Consider the following 18,528-nt stretch of genomic DNA (forward strand, 5'->3'; position numbering starts at 1 on the left):
CGTTTATTCCCTTTTACACTTTCAGCCCACGTATGCCCTTCTCCCAGAGCATTGGTCTAGAAACGTTGATGGTTGCTCACAATAACTGAAGCCTATCTTGATTCTTAATAATAAAAACAATTTGCCGTTATAAAATATGAATGTTCATCCTTTCCATTTTCCCCAAGGGTTCTAAATTTTCTGAATATCAGCAGCAAGTTTCAGATCTCACTAAAATTAGTAACAACTTTGCTGACTTCTGAGTTTGTTTTCTTTTGGGTGTATTTAAACACGAAGCACATTTGAAAAACATTCAGGTCCTAGAAAAACAATAAGGTTATGGAAGCAGGAACTGGGTGTGGCAGACTGCTAATCCTGGCACTCCAAAGATGGAGGCAGGAGGATTGTGAGAGCAAGGCCAGCCTGGGCTACATAGTGACATTCTGTCTGAACTAAATAAGGCATTAATAAGAGATTCAGAAGCAGAAAATGAAGCTGAAACTCTTGCTGTATCACTTCTCAGCTCCAAGAATTTAGAAGCTAGCTTCCTATTGGTAAGGCTCAACCTTCCTCAACCGAGCAGCCACCTCCAGGTGTCACCAGTCTTAAGTGAGATGAATACTGTACAAACAAGCTGGCTCTTATCTGCAGGGCACTCTACAGAGGTGAGGCATTTGTGTACGCAAAGAATTGAGAGACTGAAGTGAACACTCAGGGTTCTAGTCCCAGGTCTGTCATTAACCAGTTCATGATGAAAATCATAACTGGGTCTAGCCTTGACTTCCTTGTGTGACAAGTTCTCACTGCTGTCATGAGATGGTTCAGAAAATGTTTGCTCAAATAAGCCCAAGTTGTCACTGCTTCATGAAGAGAGTTTTTTTTTTGGTCGTCATTTCTCTCATTTTTTGATGACATAAACATATTTCCACCTTTAAGACTTTCACATAAGATTTTACCTGTAGTAACACTTTCCGATCTGCACTTTCCACCACCAGTCCTTGTACTGAGAATGCTCTGTGGAAAGGGACGCCAAATCCAAAGCCTTTGGAAAATAATTCATTTCCAATTATGAAATGCTTTTCTAATGGTAAACAGGCAGGGGATAAATAATTAAATAAGCCACATAATTAGCATCGATCAAAACATATTAGAAATTAGATAGAAACTCAAGTTGCCCAAGTTCCCAGATGGCCCCACAAATTTCCCCTAAATAATCAGTTGCAGGCCAGGGAGCTGACAGCAAACAGGTTGGAGGCACTGTCTGAAGGGAAGCAGATGCATAATAAACCAGATTACAATTTTAATATACAAGGCACAAAAATTGAAATTTAAAGCACTAGGATTTTACTCTCTTCTTCTTTTTTTGTATCTACTCTCTAATGATTCAAAATGCCTCAAAACTCAGCGATGTCAAGCTTTCTGTGTGTAAGGTGGGTCCAGTGGTAGTCCCCATAGGTGTACAGAAAGAGGAGGACCAAGTAAGTAGATAGAAAAGGGGTTTGGAAAGGCAGGGGCCATTGCTCAGGGGTAGAGTATTTGCCTTACACGCCTGATCAAGCCCAGGTTCAGTCTCTAGTTACATCAGAGGAAGAGTGAAGCACTCGCTTGCTATGGGACCTGGGGAGATGGCTTCAGCAGTAAAGTGCTTGCTGTGCAGGTAGGAGACTTGAGTTCAGATCCTCAGTCCCCAGGAAAAGCTGAGTGTGGCACCATGTACCTGTCACCTCCATGTTAGGGAGAATGCGGGTGAATTCAGAATAAGAAAGAAAGGGGCTTTGGAGGCTGGGATGACACAGAAGAGGCAAAAGTCTGAGTATTTGGGTTACTGCTGCCTTCAACAATCATGACTCTATGGCTCTAATGTCACTTTACCTTCTAGTAGTTAACATTTCCTTCATATTTGAACTGTTTAATCCCACTGTGTGTGTGTGTGTGTGTGTGTGTGTGTCTGAGTGTAAGTGCCTACAGAGGCCAGAGACATCAGATCTCTTACACTTGGAGTTACAGGAGGCTGTGCACTTCCAGATGTGGGTGCTGGGAACAGGAACTAAACTCTGGTAATCGACAAGAGCAGTATGTTCTTAGCCACCTCTCTGCCACAATCCCTTATCTTTGGCATCTTTTTTCCCTCCAGTGTTTTTACATGATCAGACAAGAGGTAACCCATTAAGAATTGACATTTTTATAGAGAGGAAGTGGAAAACCTTTTGACAGAGGAGAAGGGAGTAAGTCTTTACACAAATTTAAAGTTCCCAGAAATCTAAAAATTTTATAAAGAGCAGTGAATAGAACTGGAGTTATCAATTAAATGAGAATTCTAATTTTTAATATTTATTTGTCCTCCCAATGTTGGAACTGTTTTATTCTACAGTCAGTGTTAATACAATCACGAGAGCCAACAGTTCCATTAAAAGAACACTTGGATCTTCAGTTCTATTATCTCAAAATGCATTCCCTATTACTGTCCTCTTTAATATCAGCTCTCTTTTGAAAAGAATGCCAGAAAAGTTCCCTCAACCTCCTATTGCAAAATTAATTACTTTTCCATGTGTTCTCCATCGCTCTTGCTCCAGGGGAGACCTCTAAATATGCAAACTACTTATCCAGGAACAGTGTCACCATGCTGAGACTCTAATGGACCTAAAAAATCAACATCCCTACTTGAAGGCTACGGAAATTGAAAACAGCCACATACTTTCATGTGCTTATTTTTCTTTCTCCCCTCTAGCCAGATATAAAAGTGAAGACAAGAAAACAAGAGAGAAGTGTGACTTCAAGTGGCATTATTTCTGGAAACATTGGAAACTTGTGTTTTCAGAGGCATGCACTGTAAATATCTAGGCACATTAACTTTGACTCCATCTTTATTAAGACCCTTCCCAGCGAATAGATCACATTCACTGTCATGTTTAATATAAACAGACCTTCCACTGTTTTCAGGCAAAGTTTCCGTTTGAATGATTCTTATGTACCCTGACTTCCTAAGTGCTTATGATGGGTGGCGGAGTTTGCCTTCAGATACAATCCTGAATCAAGACATCCTATGGAGGAACCGGATGTTCCCGGTAGTCCAGATAAAACTGCTGAGCCAATAAAAATGGTAGGAGAGTTATCTTAGCACTTCTTATTCACATGAAGACTTGCACTGAGTTAGACAAGAATACTTATGATGACTTCTGAAGGCCCCTGCACTCCCCCAGGGGAGACCCTTTGTGGGTCTTTGAATGGGACTGTTCCTATAGGCTCGCGTGCTTGAACACTTGGTCCCCAGTTGGTGGCACTGTTTGAGGAGCCTTAGAAGGTGTGGCCTTGTTGGAGGCAGTGTGTCACTAGAGGCCAGCTTTGAGACTCATTTCCAGTTGTTCTCTCGGCTTTGTACTTGCAGTTCAAGATGTGAGTTCTCAGCATCCTCTTCCAGCTGCCATGCCTGCCTACTACCTACAGTCAACCATTATGGACTCCCACCCTCTGGAACCATAAGCCAAAATAAACTCTTTCTTCTCCGTGCTGCCTTGGGCATGGTGTTTTGTCACATCAACAGAAAAGTAGCTAATATGCCTTCTGTCCATCTCCATTGTTAAGGAATGTCACTGTGCTCACAAGAGGCACTGAAGAATTACTTGCTCAGATCATTAGCTGGAGTCTTCTGACTGGTGTCAAAAATAGTTTGAGAAACAAACAAATTCCTTGTGGTAGTTGTGAATGTATTTGGCCCCCATAAACTCATAGGGAGTAGCACTATTAGGAAGCCTGGCTTTGTTGGAGGAAGTGTAGTCTTGTTGGAGGAGGCTGGAGGACACACCTTTAATCTGGGCCACACCTTCTGTTGGAAGTGTGTCTCTGTGGGAAGTGGCTTTGAAGTCTTTTTCTCAAACTTCACTCGGTGTGACAGTCAGTTGACTTCCTGTTGCCTTTGAGACAAGATGTAAGGACTCTCAGCTCCAGCACCATGTCTGCCTACATGCGGCCATGCTCCCTGCCATGAAGGACTGAACCTGAATTGTAAGTGAGCCCCCTCAATTAAATGTTTTCTTTGTAAGAGTTGCTGTGGTCATAGCAATAGGAACCCAAATTAAGACATCCCTATTTATAGTTCAGAGCTACTAGCATTTAAAATATTTTAAGTAGTGGCATAAGACCTGTATTTCTTTAAAATTCTGATTCATATACTGTGTGTGTTTGTGTGTGTGTACATATGTGACTAGCCAGAGGACAGCCTTGGTTGTTGCTCCTCAGGTACCGTCTACCTCATTTTCTGAAGACAGGGTAGCTCATTGGAACTTGCCAAGTAGACTAGACTAGCTGGCCAGCACACCCCAGGGATGCCCTGGCCTGGGCTTATAAGCATGGGCCTCCATACCTAGCTTTTTCTACACTGGTTATGAGGCCTTAACTCAGGTCCTCATGCTTGCAAGGCAAGCACCTTATGGACTGAACACTCTTCAGCTGCCCAAGATAAACGCCACTTGGGCCTTAATCAGGGAAGCCTCTTTTTCCAGTGAGTATAGGAACGGATGGCTACAAAGAGTGCTGAGACAGGGGGATGTACAAGTGCCTGGCCCTTAACAAAACATTTATGTCATCACTTCTAAGGCTCATGGAACATTGTGGAAGGGATAGGGGTGGGCAGGACTGCAAGAGCTGTAAGATAGGGTAAAGGGCTGTAAAATGCCATGCCCTAGGCAAGCCACAACCACAAACTCACAGCTGCTACAGATTGCTATGCTGTGTCTGCACAAGACCAGGGACATCAACCGCCTGGCATGGAGGAGGAGGGGCTCAGGGGCCCAGCCTCTAACTACTCACTACTGATAGGTGCAGGGAGAGAAGGAGTCATCGCCTGTAGTGACCCCACCACACTCAAGTGGAAAGTCTAACTCCAGTGATTACACAGAGGATCTTGGCTAAAATAAACAGAGAACAAAACAAACTCCAAAGTCATGAATCCAGGAAAGGGGCTGATGGGGATGAGGGGGAGGCAAGGGGAAATAATCAGAATGCATTATGTACATATAAAAATAAGTGAGTGTGGGATTGAGTAAGTTCCTATAGGCTCACAGATTTGAATGCTTAAGCATCAGGGAGTGGCACCACTTGAGGAGGGTAAGGAGCCAGGGCAATATCCTTCTTGTTGAAGGAAATGCGCCACTGGCAGGGGGAGGGGGGGGTAGGATTTGGGTTTCAAGGGCCCAAGCCAGACCCAATGTCTCTCTTCCTGCTGTCTGCTGATCCAGATCCAGATCTCTCAGCTGCTTCTCCAGCACTATACCTGCCTGTGTGGCACCAGGATGATAATGGACTAAATTTCTGAAACTGTAGTAAGCCCTGTGGCCATGGTGTCTCTTCACAGTAGTAGAACACTGACTAAAATGGTGAGTAATTAATAGCTTATTAAGTACTATTTATTACTAATAATATATACTTAATATAAAACCCTAAAATGTCACATTTAAAAGCCATGGGTTTATTGAAGTCCGGCTGTAGAAGGATCTTTGGCAAATCTGGACAGTGTAGTCTGTGAGCATGTCTCAACACTGAAAACTTTTGAAACTTTGTTTACAGTTATGACAACTTCAAGACACTGAAACTAAAGAACATGTGGAAATAAAGATTCCAGGTTATTAGTCCATATGTATTATGGCCGATGATCAGTCAAAAACAGAGAAAAAATGTCATTAAAAACTCAAGTATACAAATGACAACAAAAAATAAATACAGTTTCCTTCAGATCAACTTTACTGTGTCTTAGTTAGGATTTCTATTGCTGTGAGGAAACTATGATCACAGCAGCTCTCATAAAGAAAAACATTTAATTGGGGTTGGCTTACTGTCTCAGTAAGTCCATTGCCATCATGGCGAGAAGCATGTAGTCAGACATGGTGCTGGAGAAGAAGCTGAGAGTTCTACATCCTGATCCACAGGCAACAGGAAGTGAACTGTGGCACTGGGAGTAGCTTGAGCATAGGAGACCTCAAAGCCCACTCCCACAGTGACACACTTCCTCCAACAAGGCCACATGTAGTTTGACAAAATCACACCTCCCTTTGGGGGCCATTTTCTTTCAAATCACCACCCTGTGTGTGCACACATACTTGCATGTGTGTATGTGCATATCCTATGGTGCTCTTGTGGAGGTCAGAGGACAACTTCCAGGACTCAGTTCTTCCTTCCACCATGTAGGGCTTAGGAGTTGATCGACTCTGGACCTCAGACTTGCAGCGAGGTGACTTCTGCTGACTTCTAACCTGGCTGGTTGTATTTATTCTTAACATTGAAAAGACTACTTCATAGGACTCTTAATAGTTAGCTCTAGCATTCTCCCTACTAGCAGAAAGATAAAATGATCGGCCCACATGTTATTTTAGTTTTGTCAATAATGTCCCTCAAATAGGAGCACCAAGACAGAAATATAGTTGTCACATCAAAGATCAATTTTGCTTTCTTAACATTTAAATGCCACTTCACAGTTCTTGGTATTTACCTATAGTGTCCCCTGTATTGATGCAAAACACTTGCTTTTGAAAAATTTGAAGGTCATCCAAAAGTAATGCATATAACAGCAGCTCCGATTTCATTAGCATGCTAAAAAATAGAACCTTTTTTATTCATTTTCCAGATAAAGTTGCAAAATAGATAAAAGGTTAAAAAAATGCCAAGTTTGTGCTCATTATCTAAGCCCTTTTTGGGAAATAACATTTGTGATAAAATATAAAATGGCATTTTAATGGAAGAGTCTAGCTCAAAGAGCACTATGAATGAGCATGTGTGTGAGAGTGTGCAAGCCGGTGTGAGTAGGGAAACAGATACAGGCATATGTCCTCAGCGCTCCTCCAGCCAATCGAGGGACCAATGCAAGGAAAGGGAAAGTTTGTACTTTTCACGAAGTAAAAACAAAAAGCGCTACTGAAGGGACCAGCGCCCCCTCCCGTTTTAGCAGCCAGGACAGGCTAACATGTGTTCGCCTGACCTTGACCTTCCTGTCCTGGTCACTAAGGTCAAATGCCCTCCTCGTGGCAAGGAACCAATCAGAAGTTAGCTGGCAGGGCTGTGCTTTACGGCTGTGGGTGTGCTTTATGGACAGTGCACAACAGTGATATGCAGAGCATAGCAACCGCCCTGGGAGGGCCTAGGGGCCATATCAACCAGCTGACTAATCAACACAGGTCGTCCAAGCCTGGAAGCACACCAATCCTGATACTGTTGCGTACCCATAGTCACTCCCCTTACGCTGCCCTATAATATCCCTGCCTCGTGGTTTCTCAGGGTCTTTTCTCCAGCCATCCGTAGCTAATGGGTTAGCTCGTTAAATAACAGCAATAAAAGACTCTTTGCTTTTGCATTGAAATGGGCCTCCTGGTATTTGGGGGTTCAGAATTTGGGCACAACAGTACCTCCTTGAGTGATCAACACGAGAGTGAACTAGAACATGAAAAAAAAGCAAGGGCCCAATTATTAGCATTTAAATTTATGGAGGTGCTTAATTTATAATAGCAAAGACTGGTATTAAATCAGGAACTTATGAAAAGTTTGAAAAGAAAAGAAGATAAAATGAAGCTTAATCTCCGCCAGTAACGTGAGGCCGATCTGCTTTCTATACTGTAATCCAAGTGGCTAATGCATTGTGGGCATCCAACAAGTGCACATGGGATGAAGACATCTTAAACCTAGTCTCAAGAAATACATCCAAGTAGCAGTCTTAAATATATGTAAACATGAGGCCTAGGCAGTCTATGGGGCCTCTGGCAGTGGATCAGTGTTTATTTCTAGTACATGAACTTTGGGAGCCCATTCCACATAGAGGGATACTCTCTCATCCTAGACACAGGGGGGAGGGCCTAGGCCCTGCTCCAAATGATATGACAGACTTTGAAGATCCCCCATGGAAAGCCTCACCCTCCCTGCAGAGCAGAAAGGGGTAAGATAGGGGATTAGTGGGGAGCAGGAGAAGAGGAGAGGGAGGGAGAACTGGGATTGACATGTGAAACAGCTTTCTAATTTAAATTTAAAAATCTGAAAAAGTATATGTAAACATGTATTTAGTTATAATTCTGTTTAGCATTCTCAATGGATACTTTTTGACTTAATATTATAACATAAACATTTGTGATTTTTATGATTTTGGTAACTTTATTTTACTGGCTGCATGAAAAGTCCATTCTGCTGTTCATCATAACTTATCAAATTTATCCTCCAGCACTGAGGATTTATGTTGTTTTCCAAGTATATTTGCTACTGTATCTAATACTATAATGATCATTACAAATGCAGCTATTTTTCCTGACAATTTTTTTTGAGAACTGAAATCACAGAATAAATTAAGCAAAATGTGTTTATGGCTATCTGTTTCCTATTACCACAGTATTTTCTAAAGTGCACCTTTTACAGCATTATCTATAACTTGTAATAATTTATGACACCGTCCTTAAACATTTTCAAGTTCTCTACTTTACATTTCTTGTCAGCAAGAAAATCCATCTGTACTGTACCTGCTTCCTGCTATTTTCCCCAAATTATCTATAATTGGGTCATTTCTCTGTCCATAAGAAGCTCTCTAAGACCTGGTGAGATGCCTCTGTGGGTAAATTGACCAGGAGTTTGGATCCCTAGAACCCACATCAAAGTTGGATGCCTGTGGTGAGCTGCCTGTAAGTCCACATCACAAGGCATGGGGGAGGACAGTGTGGGGCAAAGACAGGGAACCCTCTTAGTGTGCTAGACTAGCTGGAATGGCAAGCTCAAGGTTCTGAGTGAGACTGCCTCAATATATATGGTACACTGTGATCAATGAAGACACTTGTCATCAGCTACCAGCCTCCAAGTATATGCAAGCACACGAACAATGACACACGCATGAATGTACATATACATGTTGCATCTATGCCAGGAAAAGCATTCTAAAAAATTAAGATAATCTTTTTTAAATGTAACAAGCAATATTTAAAATCACCCTGTAGGTACATTTTTGCCTTCTAATCGCTATATAGAAATTATATATAAGAACCAGTCAATTTCTTACGCTTGCATTGTTTCACAAACTAACCCATGAAGTGGTTTAATTGTTGAACTCCGTGTGTTTGTATGTGTGTACAAATGTGCATGTGTACATGCATGCAGAAAGCAGCAAAGGTCAACTGTGAATGTCATCCCACCGGAGCCAGCTTCCTTTTTACTGAGATGAGGTACTCTAGGCTGGCTCACCTATTAGCATTGGCCAGCAAGTCCCCGGGAATGTGCCCATTCCAGTACTGAGATTATAAGCGCATGGCACCATGTGAGTTCTGAGGAATACACTCAGGTACTTGTGCTTGTAAGGCAAGCATTTTCTGAGCCATCTCCCTAGCCCTAGTTTAAAATTTAGTAACTCATCAACCCAATGTCCAAAAGAATGTCCCCAAACAAGCTCCCACAGTTGTCATTTAGTGATTTAAAGAGATCTACTGCAAAGAGTTCCCCATTTTGTTCAGCACTGCTTGTTTTGAATATATTAAGTCTTTCATTATTCATGAACATAATTTTACAAAATTTGTAAATGGAGACTCTGGTTCCCAATAAGATTTTGTATCATATTCTTGTTCCTCAGGTGTATTTAAAGGTCATTTTGTTATGTTTTTTTTCTATTAATTCACTGTTTTTTTTAATGAACCTCCTTCTCTGGTGAGGTTGTTATATGGAATTCAAGCTTTCAAATGCTGCCAAGAGTCCTCAACTCTATTTCCTACGTTTGAATAAATGTTTTCTAGTTCTTCTATAATTCCAGAATATACTCTACAGCAGTAGTTCCCAATCACCACTGAACGCTCACATTGCCTATGGAGTTCTTAATTGCAGCAGGAGCACCAGCCTCCCCTGGGGATTCTGATTTTAGAAGTGTAGCACAAACCCACACATCACTGCTATTAAATTACACAGGTAATTAAGAAAGAGGGGCCCTTTTTGCATTTCTGTTTCCAGGTCAATGAGAATATAATTTGCAGATTTAAATATAAAGAGCAAAGGCTTGGGTCAGCCTGCCTCCCTCTGTCCTTGATCTCAGGTCAGGACTAAAATGTGACTTGCATGCTGTGTCACTCAGAATGACACTGGATGAAAAAACAAGTATTTCTTCAGTAAATGAATTATTCTTCAAAAACCCAAGAGAATAAAGGCAGATGTGGAGGCACATACCTGGAATCCTAGCACTTGGCAGGCAGAGGCAGGGGTGAGTGTCTGAGGTCAGCCTGGGCTACATAGTGAGATCCTGTTTCAGAAAACAAAAAAGAAACCCTTCCAAAACCAGACTTGTGACAATTTAATAATTAGAGATCTGCTCATCTGTGAAATGGAGGGGATTTAGACAGTGCTCTACATGTCACCGCATTAATAGCCTCTATGAGCGGTAGAGTAAGTGAAACCACAGGGTTCTGTTTACAGAAATGCACGAGTTTCTTGGTGGGTTAATCTTAGACTCCTCTGTTCCCTTTGTGACCACACACTTGCCTTCTTCATCACAGGTGAGTCCCACGTTCTCTATATCCAATCTAGACTCTTAGACGGATACTTGTACCCTACTCCTCAGCATGCAATTGTATCGCCATGCAGAGAACCTTCGTCATTTTAAACACAAAACTCTGAGTCAATTATGCAGCTTCTTTATAAACTGATGAGTCAATCCCATGTCTGTTAGTAAAGCTAGCACCCTCACAACACACTCAGCTGGCATCTCTGACTGGTGTCCCCTTCCCTTGCCCCCAACACCAAACCTACCATCAAGTTCAGTGGTTTCTTTAAACTGTCTCTTTGGGGCCCTTGCTTCTGAAGGTAAGTCTTACACAGCTCTCATTCCAGTCTCTGTCAGGGTTTTCCATTTCTTATATTTCTTTTTCCTGGTACCCATGAACCCTGCTCACTTGGTGGATGTTTGCCAGCATCAATCACCATCTATGTCTTCCCTTGGCTACCTTCAGTCTGTCTTTTTAACACATGCGGACTTACTCTACAGCTCAGACTAGTCTTAACTTACAGTTCTCCTGACTCGGCCTCTTGAGTGCTCTGACCGAAAATGTACAACTCAAACCCAGTGGCAGTTTTCGTCAATTTTATTGTCTCAGAATAAACAGCTTACAGAAGCAGGTGCTGTATCCTACTTTCATTAGCTTGCCCTGTACACAGAGTTGTGGCTGACACATAGAAAACACAACCGAGGGAAGTATTTTCCTGGACACTCAACATGTGAACATAGTGTTTTTCATGGACTGATAAGAAAATGGGGAAACTGTTACCCAATATTACAGAATTGACTTCATTTGACTTAAGCAACTTCATGAGTTTTCTCCTCATCTACATACTGGCTTATATAAATTGAAACAGATTTGGAAAATCAGATGCATTAGTGAGCAGTTACTGTGAAAACTGACTATAGCTGAAGCTATACGGTAACATGGGCTCTTTGTGTTATTATTTCTACTTTTGTGTGTTTGAAATCTTCATGGGTGAGAGGGGCAGAAGAAGGCAGAAATGCATGTTAGCAAACTCCTAATACTCTGTGGTCTAAAAAAAAACAACGAACCAGTAGTACTATTAGCATAAAGAATACATTATAACAGGCATATGGTATTCTTACTTATCTTGCCCTTTAACAACAGCTACATAATCTATGAACCACTCATAATTCCTATCATTTCTATATTCATACAATGTCCCACTGAAACCGAAACTTTCAGTTTTTCCAATTTTTAATGATTCCATTTTTTTAAAGGAAAGAAATAGAACATTTCAAAATCTAAAGCTACAAAGCCTGAAAAATTACAAGGAAAGAAAATAACAGGAATTCATCACTTACCATCTTAACATCATTTTCATGGTGAAAAATATATTCAAATAAAGCCTGGAAAAGACAAAATGTCAAAACATACTCAGTTTTATTTTAATAAAGCACTTTGTTACTGTTATATGAAAACTCAGAACTTAGTTGACTCAGAGTACAGGATACTCTAAAGTGCTAGGAACTGGTAAATAATAAATGTGACTGTCATTTGTCATAGTAACCCATTATAAAATTCTGCAACTCACAATAAATTTTGTCTTTACAGACAATAAACTGGAAAGTTCAAAGAACTGAACCTTTTTCCTTTACATTATATACATTATTTTATTAAACAAGACAAAATAAGTTTGTTTTACTTTTCTAAAGACAATTATCATGAATGTTTCACCCAATTTGTATACTCTCTTTATATTATAGAGATTATTATTTAATTTTGACACATGGGAAATAGGGTATTCCTTTTGAAACAACATGGAATATAAATGTTAAGCAGAATTTTCTGCTTAATTTTTAAAGCCAGCCCGAATGCACCCTGGGATCACACAAGAGGACCCAGACAAGGCCAGTTAAATCAGACACCAGAAGGTTTAGACAGTGGCAGCCGTCCCCCACTGCAGTTTGTGAAGCCTCCAGATAGCTCTAGTCCCCAGCCAGGGCTGAAAGGTATGGTTTAAATATTTACCGTGCTCATCTGGACAAGCAAGCATTCGTGGATTAACTTTTAGTTCCACTACCCTAAGTCTGGAATGTCATTCTTTAACACTTGTTAGTGACCCTGGGAGATGTCACGGTTGTTAACACCCAGTGACACATAAGCAACAGAAATGAAAAAAGAATCTAGGCCAGTGATATTCTGGCTACAGCCCCCAATATCTGAAGAAAGGAACAGAGTTGGGAGGAACTGAGGGAAGGAAGAATGGGAAAGGGACTGGAAGCTGAGGCAGAGGCAGAGAGGGAGTAAGGGAAGGAGGAAGGGAGGGGAAGACTGAATAGAGCCCAAGATATGATCCCAGCACAGCGACAAAAGAAAGAAAGGAGAAGTGTCAAACCTGCAAACTAAGCACTCAGGAGGCTAAAGCCTGCAGAACAGAGTTCTGGACCACCCTGGGTTACGTACAAGACCCTGGCTTAAAAAGGACCATCAAAAGCAAACAACAACCAAATCCCAATCTATAGCAATCCTTCCCTTCTTATTACAAAAGAAAGAAAGAAAGAAAGAAAGAAAGAAAGAAAGAAAGAAAGAAAGAAAGAAAGAAAGAAAGAAAGGAAACTAAAACGCTGGCATGAAAAGGCTTTCACAGCACTCAAGCAGTATCGGTGTCTGAGCATCACACAGATATCCTATAGCATAAAGAAGTCCTGAAGGAAGCAGAGGCAAACACCACAGCTAAACACTGGGCTGAACTCCTGGAACCCAGTTGCAGAGAGGGAGGAGTGATGAGCAAAGGGGTCAAGACCAGGCTGGAGAAACCCACAGTAACAGCTGACCTGAGCAAGGTGGGAGCTCATAGACCCCAGACCAATAGCTGGGAAACCAGCATAGGACAGAACCAGACCCCCTGAATGTGGGTGTCAGTTAGGAGGCCTTGGCAATCTATGGGACCTCTGGTAGTAGATCAGTATTTATCCCTAGCAAAAGAATGGATTTTGGGAATCCATTCCACATAGAGGGATACTCTCTCAGCCTAGACACATGGGGGAGGGCCTAGGCCCTGCTCCAAATGATAAAACAAACTTTGAAGATTCCCCCATGGAAGGCCTCACCCTCCCTGAGGAGCAGAAAGGGGATGAGATAGGGGATTGGTGGGGGCAGGGGAGGAGGGGAGGGATAGGGAACTGGGATTGACATGTAAAACAAGCTTGTTTCTAATTTAAATTAAACAAAAAATATATCCCCCCCCCAAAAAAAGTCCTGATGAGACAAGGCAAGGTGGGGATCAAAGAGAAAAACTTGGTGACATTCCTATAGCACACTAAAGGAACACAAGAATCTCACCTGTCCTGGACATACAGATGTCCTTCTTACTCCACTGTGGGAAATGTCTCCATTGGCTACACTCTTTCATTGAAAACTGGCCAGTCAGCCGTCTCAAGGAAGGGAGCCAGGTATTCCACAGGAATGCCTACTCATTACTCTACTCTCAGGAAGAAAAGGGGAACAACTAAAGCTTTGCAGTCTACTAAAGGCCAATCACTAGAGTACTGTTAGAGACGTGAAGGAGTCAGTAGCATTTTTCTGGTCTGATACAGTCCACCAAATGGCATTCTACTCTTATTTACCCCAGAATGATAGCAATTAGAAACGAACTCAGCACTCATACAAGGAAGTTCATGGATTTCTGCTAAGTTTGCTGGGTTAGAGATAAGCATGTTTCCAGAAAGTTAAGTGTTCCTGTGCAATTTGTTCCAAGGTATTCCCCCAAGGAATTTGGGGTCTTATTTCATTTTGCTTTTAGGGGCTGTAGGCATCCTGAACTGTTGTTCTTACTCAAGCATACCCACCTTGTTTTTGTTCAAAGATTTGTTTGTGTGTGCGTGCGTGCGTGCATGGTGGCGGGGGGTGAGAGTGGGAGAACACCTGTTTGCACACACAGAGGCCAGAGGCAACCAATCTGGTGTTCCACTCTATCACTTTGCCTATTCAGGATCTCCTCTCCCTGAACTTGGAGCTTATGTTTTTCTTGACTAAGATGAAAGCCATATAGCCCTATAAATGCTCCTGTCTCCACTCACCTCAGAACTGGGTTACATGTGTGAGTGGGGCACCTAGCTTATTGTGTGGGTGCTGGAATCTGAACTCTGGTCCTCCTGACTGTGCACCAAGTAATCTTAACCACTGAGCCATCTCTCCTGCCCCACCTTGTTTCTTAAGACAGAGTTTCTCACTGGCCTGGGGCACCTTGATTGATTACGCTAGGATGGCTGGCCAGTAACATACCTACTCTACCTTCACTTCTGTGGATATGATAGTACACCCTGGCAAAAGGAAAGTTAGGGAAGAAAAGAATTATTTGATTTATAGTTTCAGGTTAAGTGCATTAGTGAAGCACAGTTTGGGCAAGAACTAAAAACACTGGATCTACAGTCAAGAGTAGAGAAAAAATAAGCACATGGATCCTTGCTTGCTCTTAGCAAGCTCCCTCCTCTGTTATACTGTTAAGGATCCTATGCCTAGGGAATAGTGCTGCCCTCAATGGGCTGGTTGGGTCTTCCTACATCAATTAAAAAACCAAATAATCCCTTACAGATGCAGCCACCAGTCAGCCTGATCTAAATAATTGCTCATTAAGACTCTTCCTAGGAGATCCTAGATTATGCCAAGCTGATAATTAAAACTAACCATCACACCAAAATATATAGCTTTTAAAAATATTATTTGTTTACTTATATGTGTGTGCTAATACATGCATGCATAAATACACATGCATGTCACAGCACACATGAAGAAATCAGAGGACAACCTAAGGAAGCCAATTCTCTTCTTCTACCAGGTGGGTCCTGGGGTTTGAATCCAGGTCATCAGTCTTGGTGGCATGAATCTGTTCCCACTGAGCCATCTGATCGGCCCACACCCAGCAGTTTAGTGTGGCCTCTGGGAACAAACTCAGGCCCTCATGCTTGTGAGGCAAGCAATTTATCAGCTGAGCAGTATCTCCCATGACCCCCCACTCCCTAGCTTTTCACAATGGAAAAGTTCTATACCATCTTCCTTTCTGTGCTTTTATTTTTCTAGTTTCCTTTTCATTCTTTCCACTTTCCCCACTTTTGTTCCCTTATCCACGTGCTCTCTCTGCCTCTAATTCTCTCTCTCTCTCTCTCTCTCTCTCTCTCTCTCTCTCTCTCTCTCTCTCTCTCTCTCTCTTTTTGGTTTTTATGAGACAGGGTTTCTCTGTATTGTTTTGGAGGCTGTCAGTCCAGCCTGGCCTCGAACTCACAGAGATCCGCCTGCCTCTGCCTCCCGAGTGCTGGGATTAAAGGCGTGCACCACTACCGCCCAGCTAATTCTCTTTTTATTTAAGGGAATACTCTGATAGATGAGATGAGAATTATTTAGGTAGCTAGCTGACTGCTAACTGGCTTGAGTAACACTGTTAATCACTAACTAAGCATACATATATTCTCCATCCTTTTGATCATGCAAGAGTTGAAAATTATTTATCTGAGAATAGTCCAAGCTGTAGAACAAACACATCTACATCCAGACAACCTCAAGCTTCATTTTGCAAAGATTGTGCTGCCTCTCTGCTTTCTTTGTCATAAATTATTGTCATTACCCAGGGGAAATGGTTTTCCAGCCAGGCAGTGGTGGTATACAACTTTAATCCCAGCACTTGGGAGGCAGAGGCAGGTGGATCTCTGTGAGTCCAAGGCCAGCCTGGTCTACAGAGTGAGTTCCAGGATAGTCAGGAGTGTTTCACAGAGAAACCTTGCCAACAAAAACCAGACAAACAAAAAGTATTTTCCTATAATAATTATATATGTACTTATTTCTGATAGATTGTGCTTAATTCAAGACAAGGAATTTTTGCATGTTACATGAACTAAATTCTCCATTTCCTATAAAACCATGTCATCACACTTCTGTCATTACTTCATAACTTAGGGTCTTTAGAAGCACATACCTTTGCCAACTTAGGTTTCTGGGAATATTTCGTTAAATTCAGTCTAGATAAATTTATAAATGGTCCATCAGGACTTGTAAGCATGGAAGCCTGTGAGAGGAAAGAAAGAGAAGAAGAAATTGAAAACTTTTTCTTGAAACATAGTTTCATCTGCATAAAGATTATAGTAACTCATAGAAGTAATAAAGCGACAAGAAATACCTTCAGAATTTCTGTTTAATACTAGTGGAGCCTAAAGTTACTTGGGTAATACAAAGTTCTGGGAAAGTTGACAGAACCTACCGTCCCTAGTCTGACGAATCTTCCAGAGGAGCTAGTGACAGGTCGTGCTGTGTAGGCAGTTCTGGGTGTTTTGATGGCCTGTTCCATTGTACCCGGCCTTCCACTCTGTGTGCTCGGCCTAAGGAAACCTGTAATAGGTCTTCCAGCTTGAGTGATTGGCCTGTGGAGATTATAACACAAACAAGACTAAGCCAGGATATAGCTCATCAGGATTTGGAGACAGAGGGAAGAAACTAAAACACAGACCTGACAGCTTGACTTGGTCCTCCTGTCTGGGTAGTTCCAGGGAGCTTCAGAGATGTGCCAGGACCTATAAGATGGGATGGTGATCAACATATATTACTTAAGAATTTTTAGAAACCCTTAGCAACTTCATTTTCAGACTTGTCCTGGCCTGGGAAGAAGACTTTAGAGCAGTAAATGCTTTGGGGTTCATCTTCAGTGGTGTTTACTGCTCTAGTTGGTGGCATCAACCTGGAAGAGTGGGGCCTAAAAGTGAGGCAGCCTAAGTCTCACAAATAGCCAACTTTATTCAGAGCATCAGACAATTTATACTCTGAGGGTTAAGAAGAATCATATGAGCAAGGTGTTCAACCACAAGGACAAGCCCCATGTGGCAAAAACATGTTTTTCCATAGAGACGTGTGAATAACGCAGCTGAAGAAGACTCGTTACTACCCGCTACACCTGAGCCCCTATCATGTGATTCATGTTATCACTCAGTCTTCACAAGGAGTCTATAGGACAGGGTTAGTACTAAGCCAGTTACCAGGGGCTCAAGGAATTGTTAGCATGTCACACGGTTAGCAGAGCTTGCATTCCGATTCAAAACTAGCATGCTTTAAAGTCTAAATCAATGGTTCTAGACTCAAAAGTTAATTATTTTTTATACAAATGTCTACAAATAAAAGACTGTGTCCAAAATTCACCAATTTTAGCAAGTCATGAGGAAAAGAAGATCTTAACAACTAAAAGATTACCAGCAAACCACCATATATTAGAATCATCCTCCGATATCAGTTATATCACGACCCTAAGGCACTCCCATTATATATGTGTTTTTACAATATACAGAAAAATATACACACACATTCCTCTTACATACCGTATCCTTCCTTTAATTTAACTGAACAAGTACTCACGTGGAACTTGGGCAATAGCATTTTCATCCAGAATCATTTCCGCAATCCCTTCCTGATCTACATCGATTTCATCTATGTACACCATTTCAGTCAGTGCTCGTGCTTTCAAAATCCAAGCTGCCTAAAAAGCATGGGGGAAAAAAAGCATTTGGTAAAATAACATTAGAAATCTTACATGGCTTACCCAAGCTAGGAGTGTGTTGTTAGTGCACTCTGTGCTCTGCTTCCGGGCCATGACTTCCAGGATGTCTTTCCCATTTCCAACTCCCAGGCATCCTCTCGCCTTCCTTACAGTCTTCCCTTTACGCTTCTGAACATCTTCCACGCATACCATATTTGACAAATACTATGATCATCTGGGTATGTGTTAGCTCCTGTTTCCCAGAAGAAGCATTTCAATCTTGTGCACTCCTGAGTCTTCTAGACCTTTAGGATTTTTTTTATACATAATTGGGTGTTCAGGAAATGTTGGTTGACTTGAGCTAAGATAAATTTCTCTGGATTCCAAATCACTACTTTGTGATCTAGTCAGGAGAACCACCTGGCAAGGAGGGAGAATGGAAAAGTAATTAAAGAAGCTAAGCTAAACGAATCGTCAGCTTTGCGGGAGCCTGAGAAGGGCATCATGAAGGTGTACATACTTAACTCTCCTGTCAAACATGAAATTGCTTTACTGAAAAACTTGACCTTTCTGCATTTT

General features: G+C 41.7%; 1 protein-coding gene across 1 annotated transcript in view; it reads right to left on the reverse strand.

The window, feature by feature from the left end:
- The window catches only part of Ttc8 (tetratricopeptide repeat domain 8), a 70,313-nt gene that overhangs the window by 21,520 nt on the left and 30,265 nt on the right, over nt 1–18,528 (reverse strand). The window contains exons 2-7 of the mRNA XM_005068414.4: nt 17,829–17,949; nt 16,933–16,996; nt 16,687–16,846; nt 16,405–16,494; nt 11,798–11,842; nt 936–1,021 (exon numbers count right to left, since the gene is read on the reverse strand). Coding sequence (XP_005068471.1) covers nt 936–1,021; nt 11,798–11,842; nt 16,405–16,494; nt 16,687–16,846; nt 16,933–16,996; nt 17,829–17,949 — 566 coding nt within the window. The remainder of the gene's footprint in view (nt 1–935; nt 1,022–11,797; nt 11,843–16,404; nt 16,495–16,686; nt 16,847–16,932; nt 16,997–17,828; nt 17,950–18,528) is intronic.

The sequence above is a fragment of the Mesocricetus auratus genome, unplaced genomic scaffold, assembly GCF_017639785.1.
Source record: "Mesocricetus auratus isolate SY011 unplaced genomic scaffold, BCM_Maur_2.0 Super-Scaffold_15014, whole genome shotgun sequence".
Lineage (NCBI taxonomy): Eukaryota > Metazoa > Chordata > Mammalia > Rodentia > Cricetidae > Mesocricetus > Mesocricetus auratus.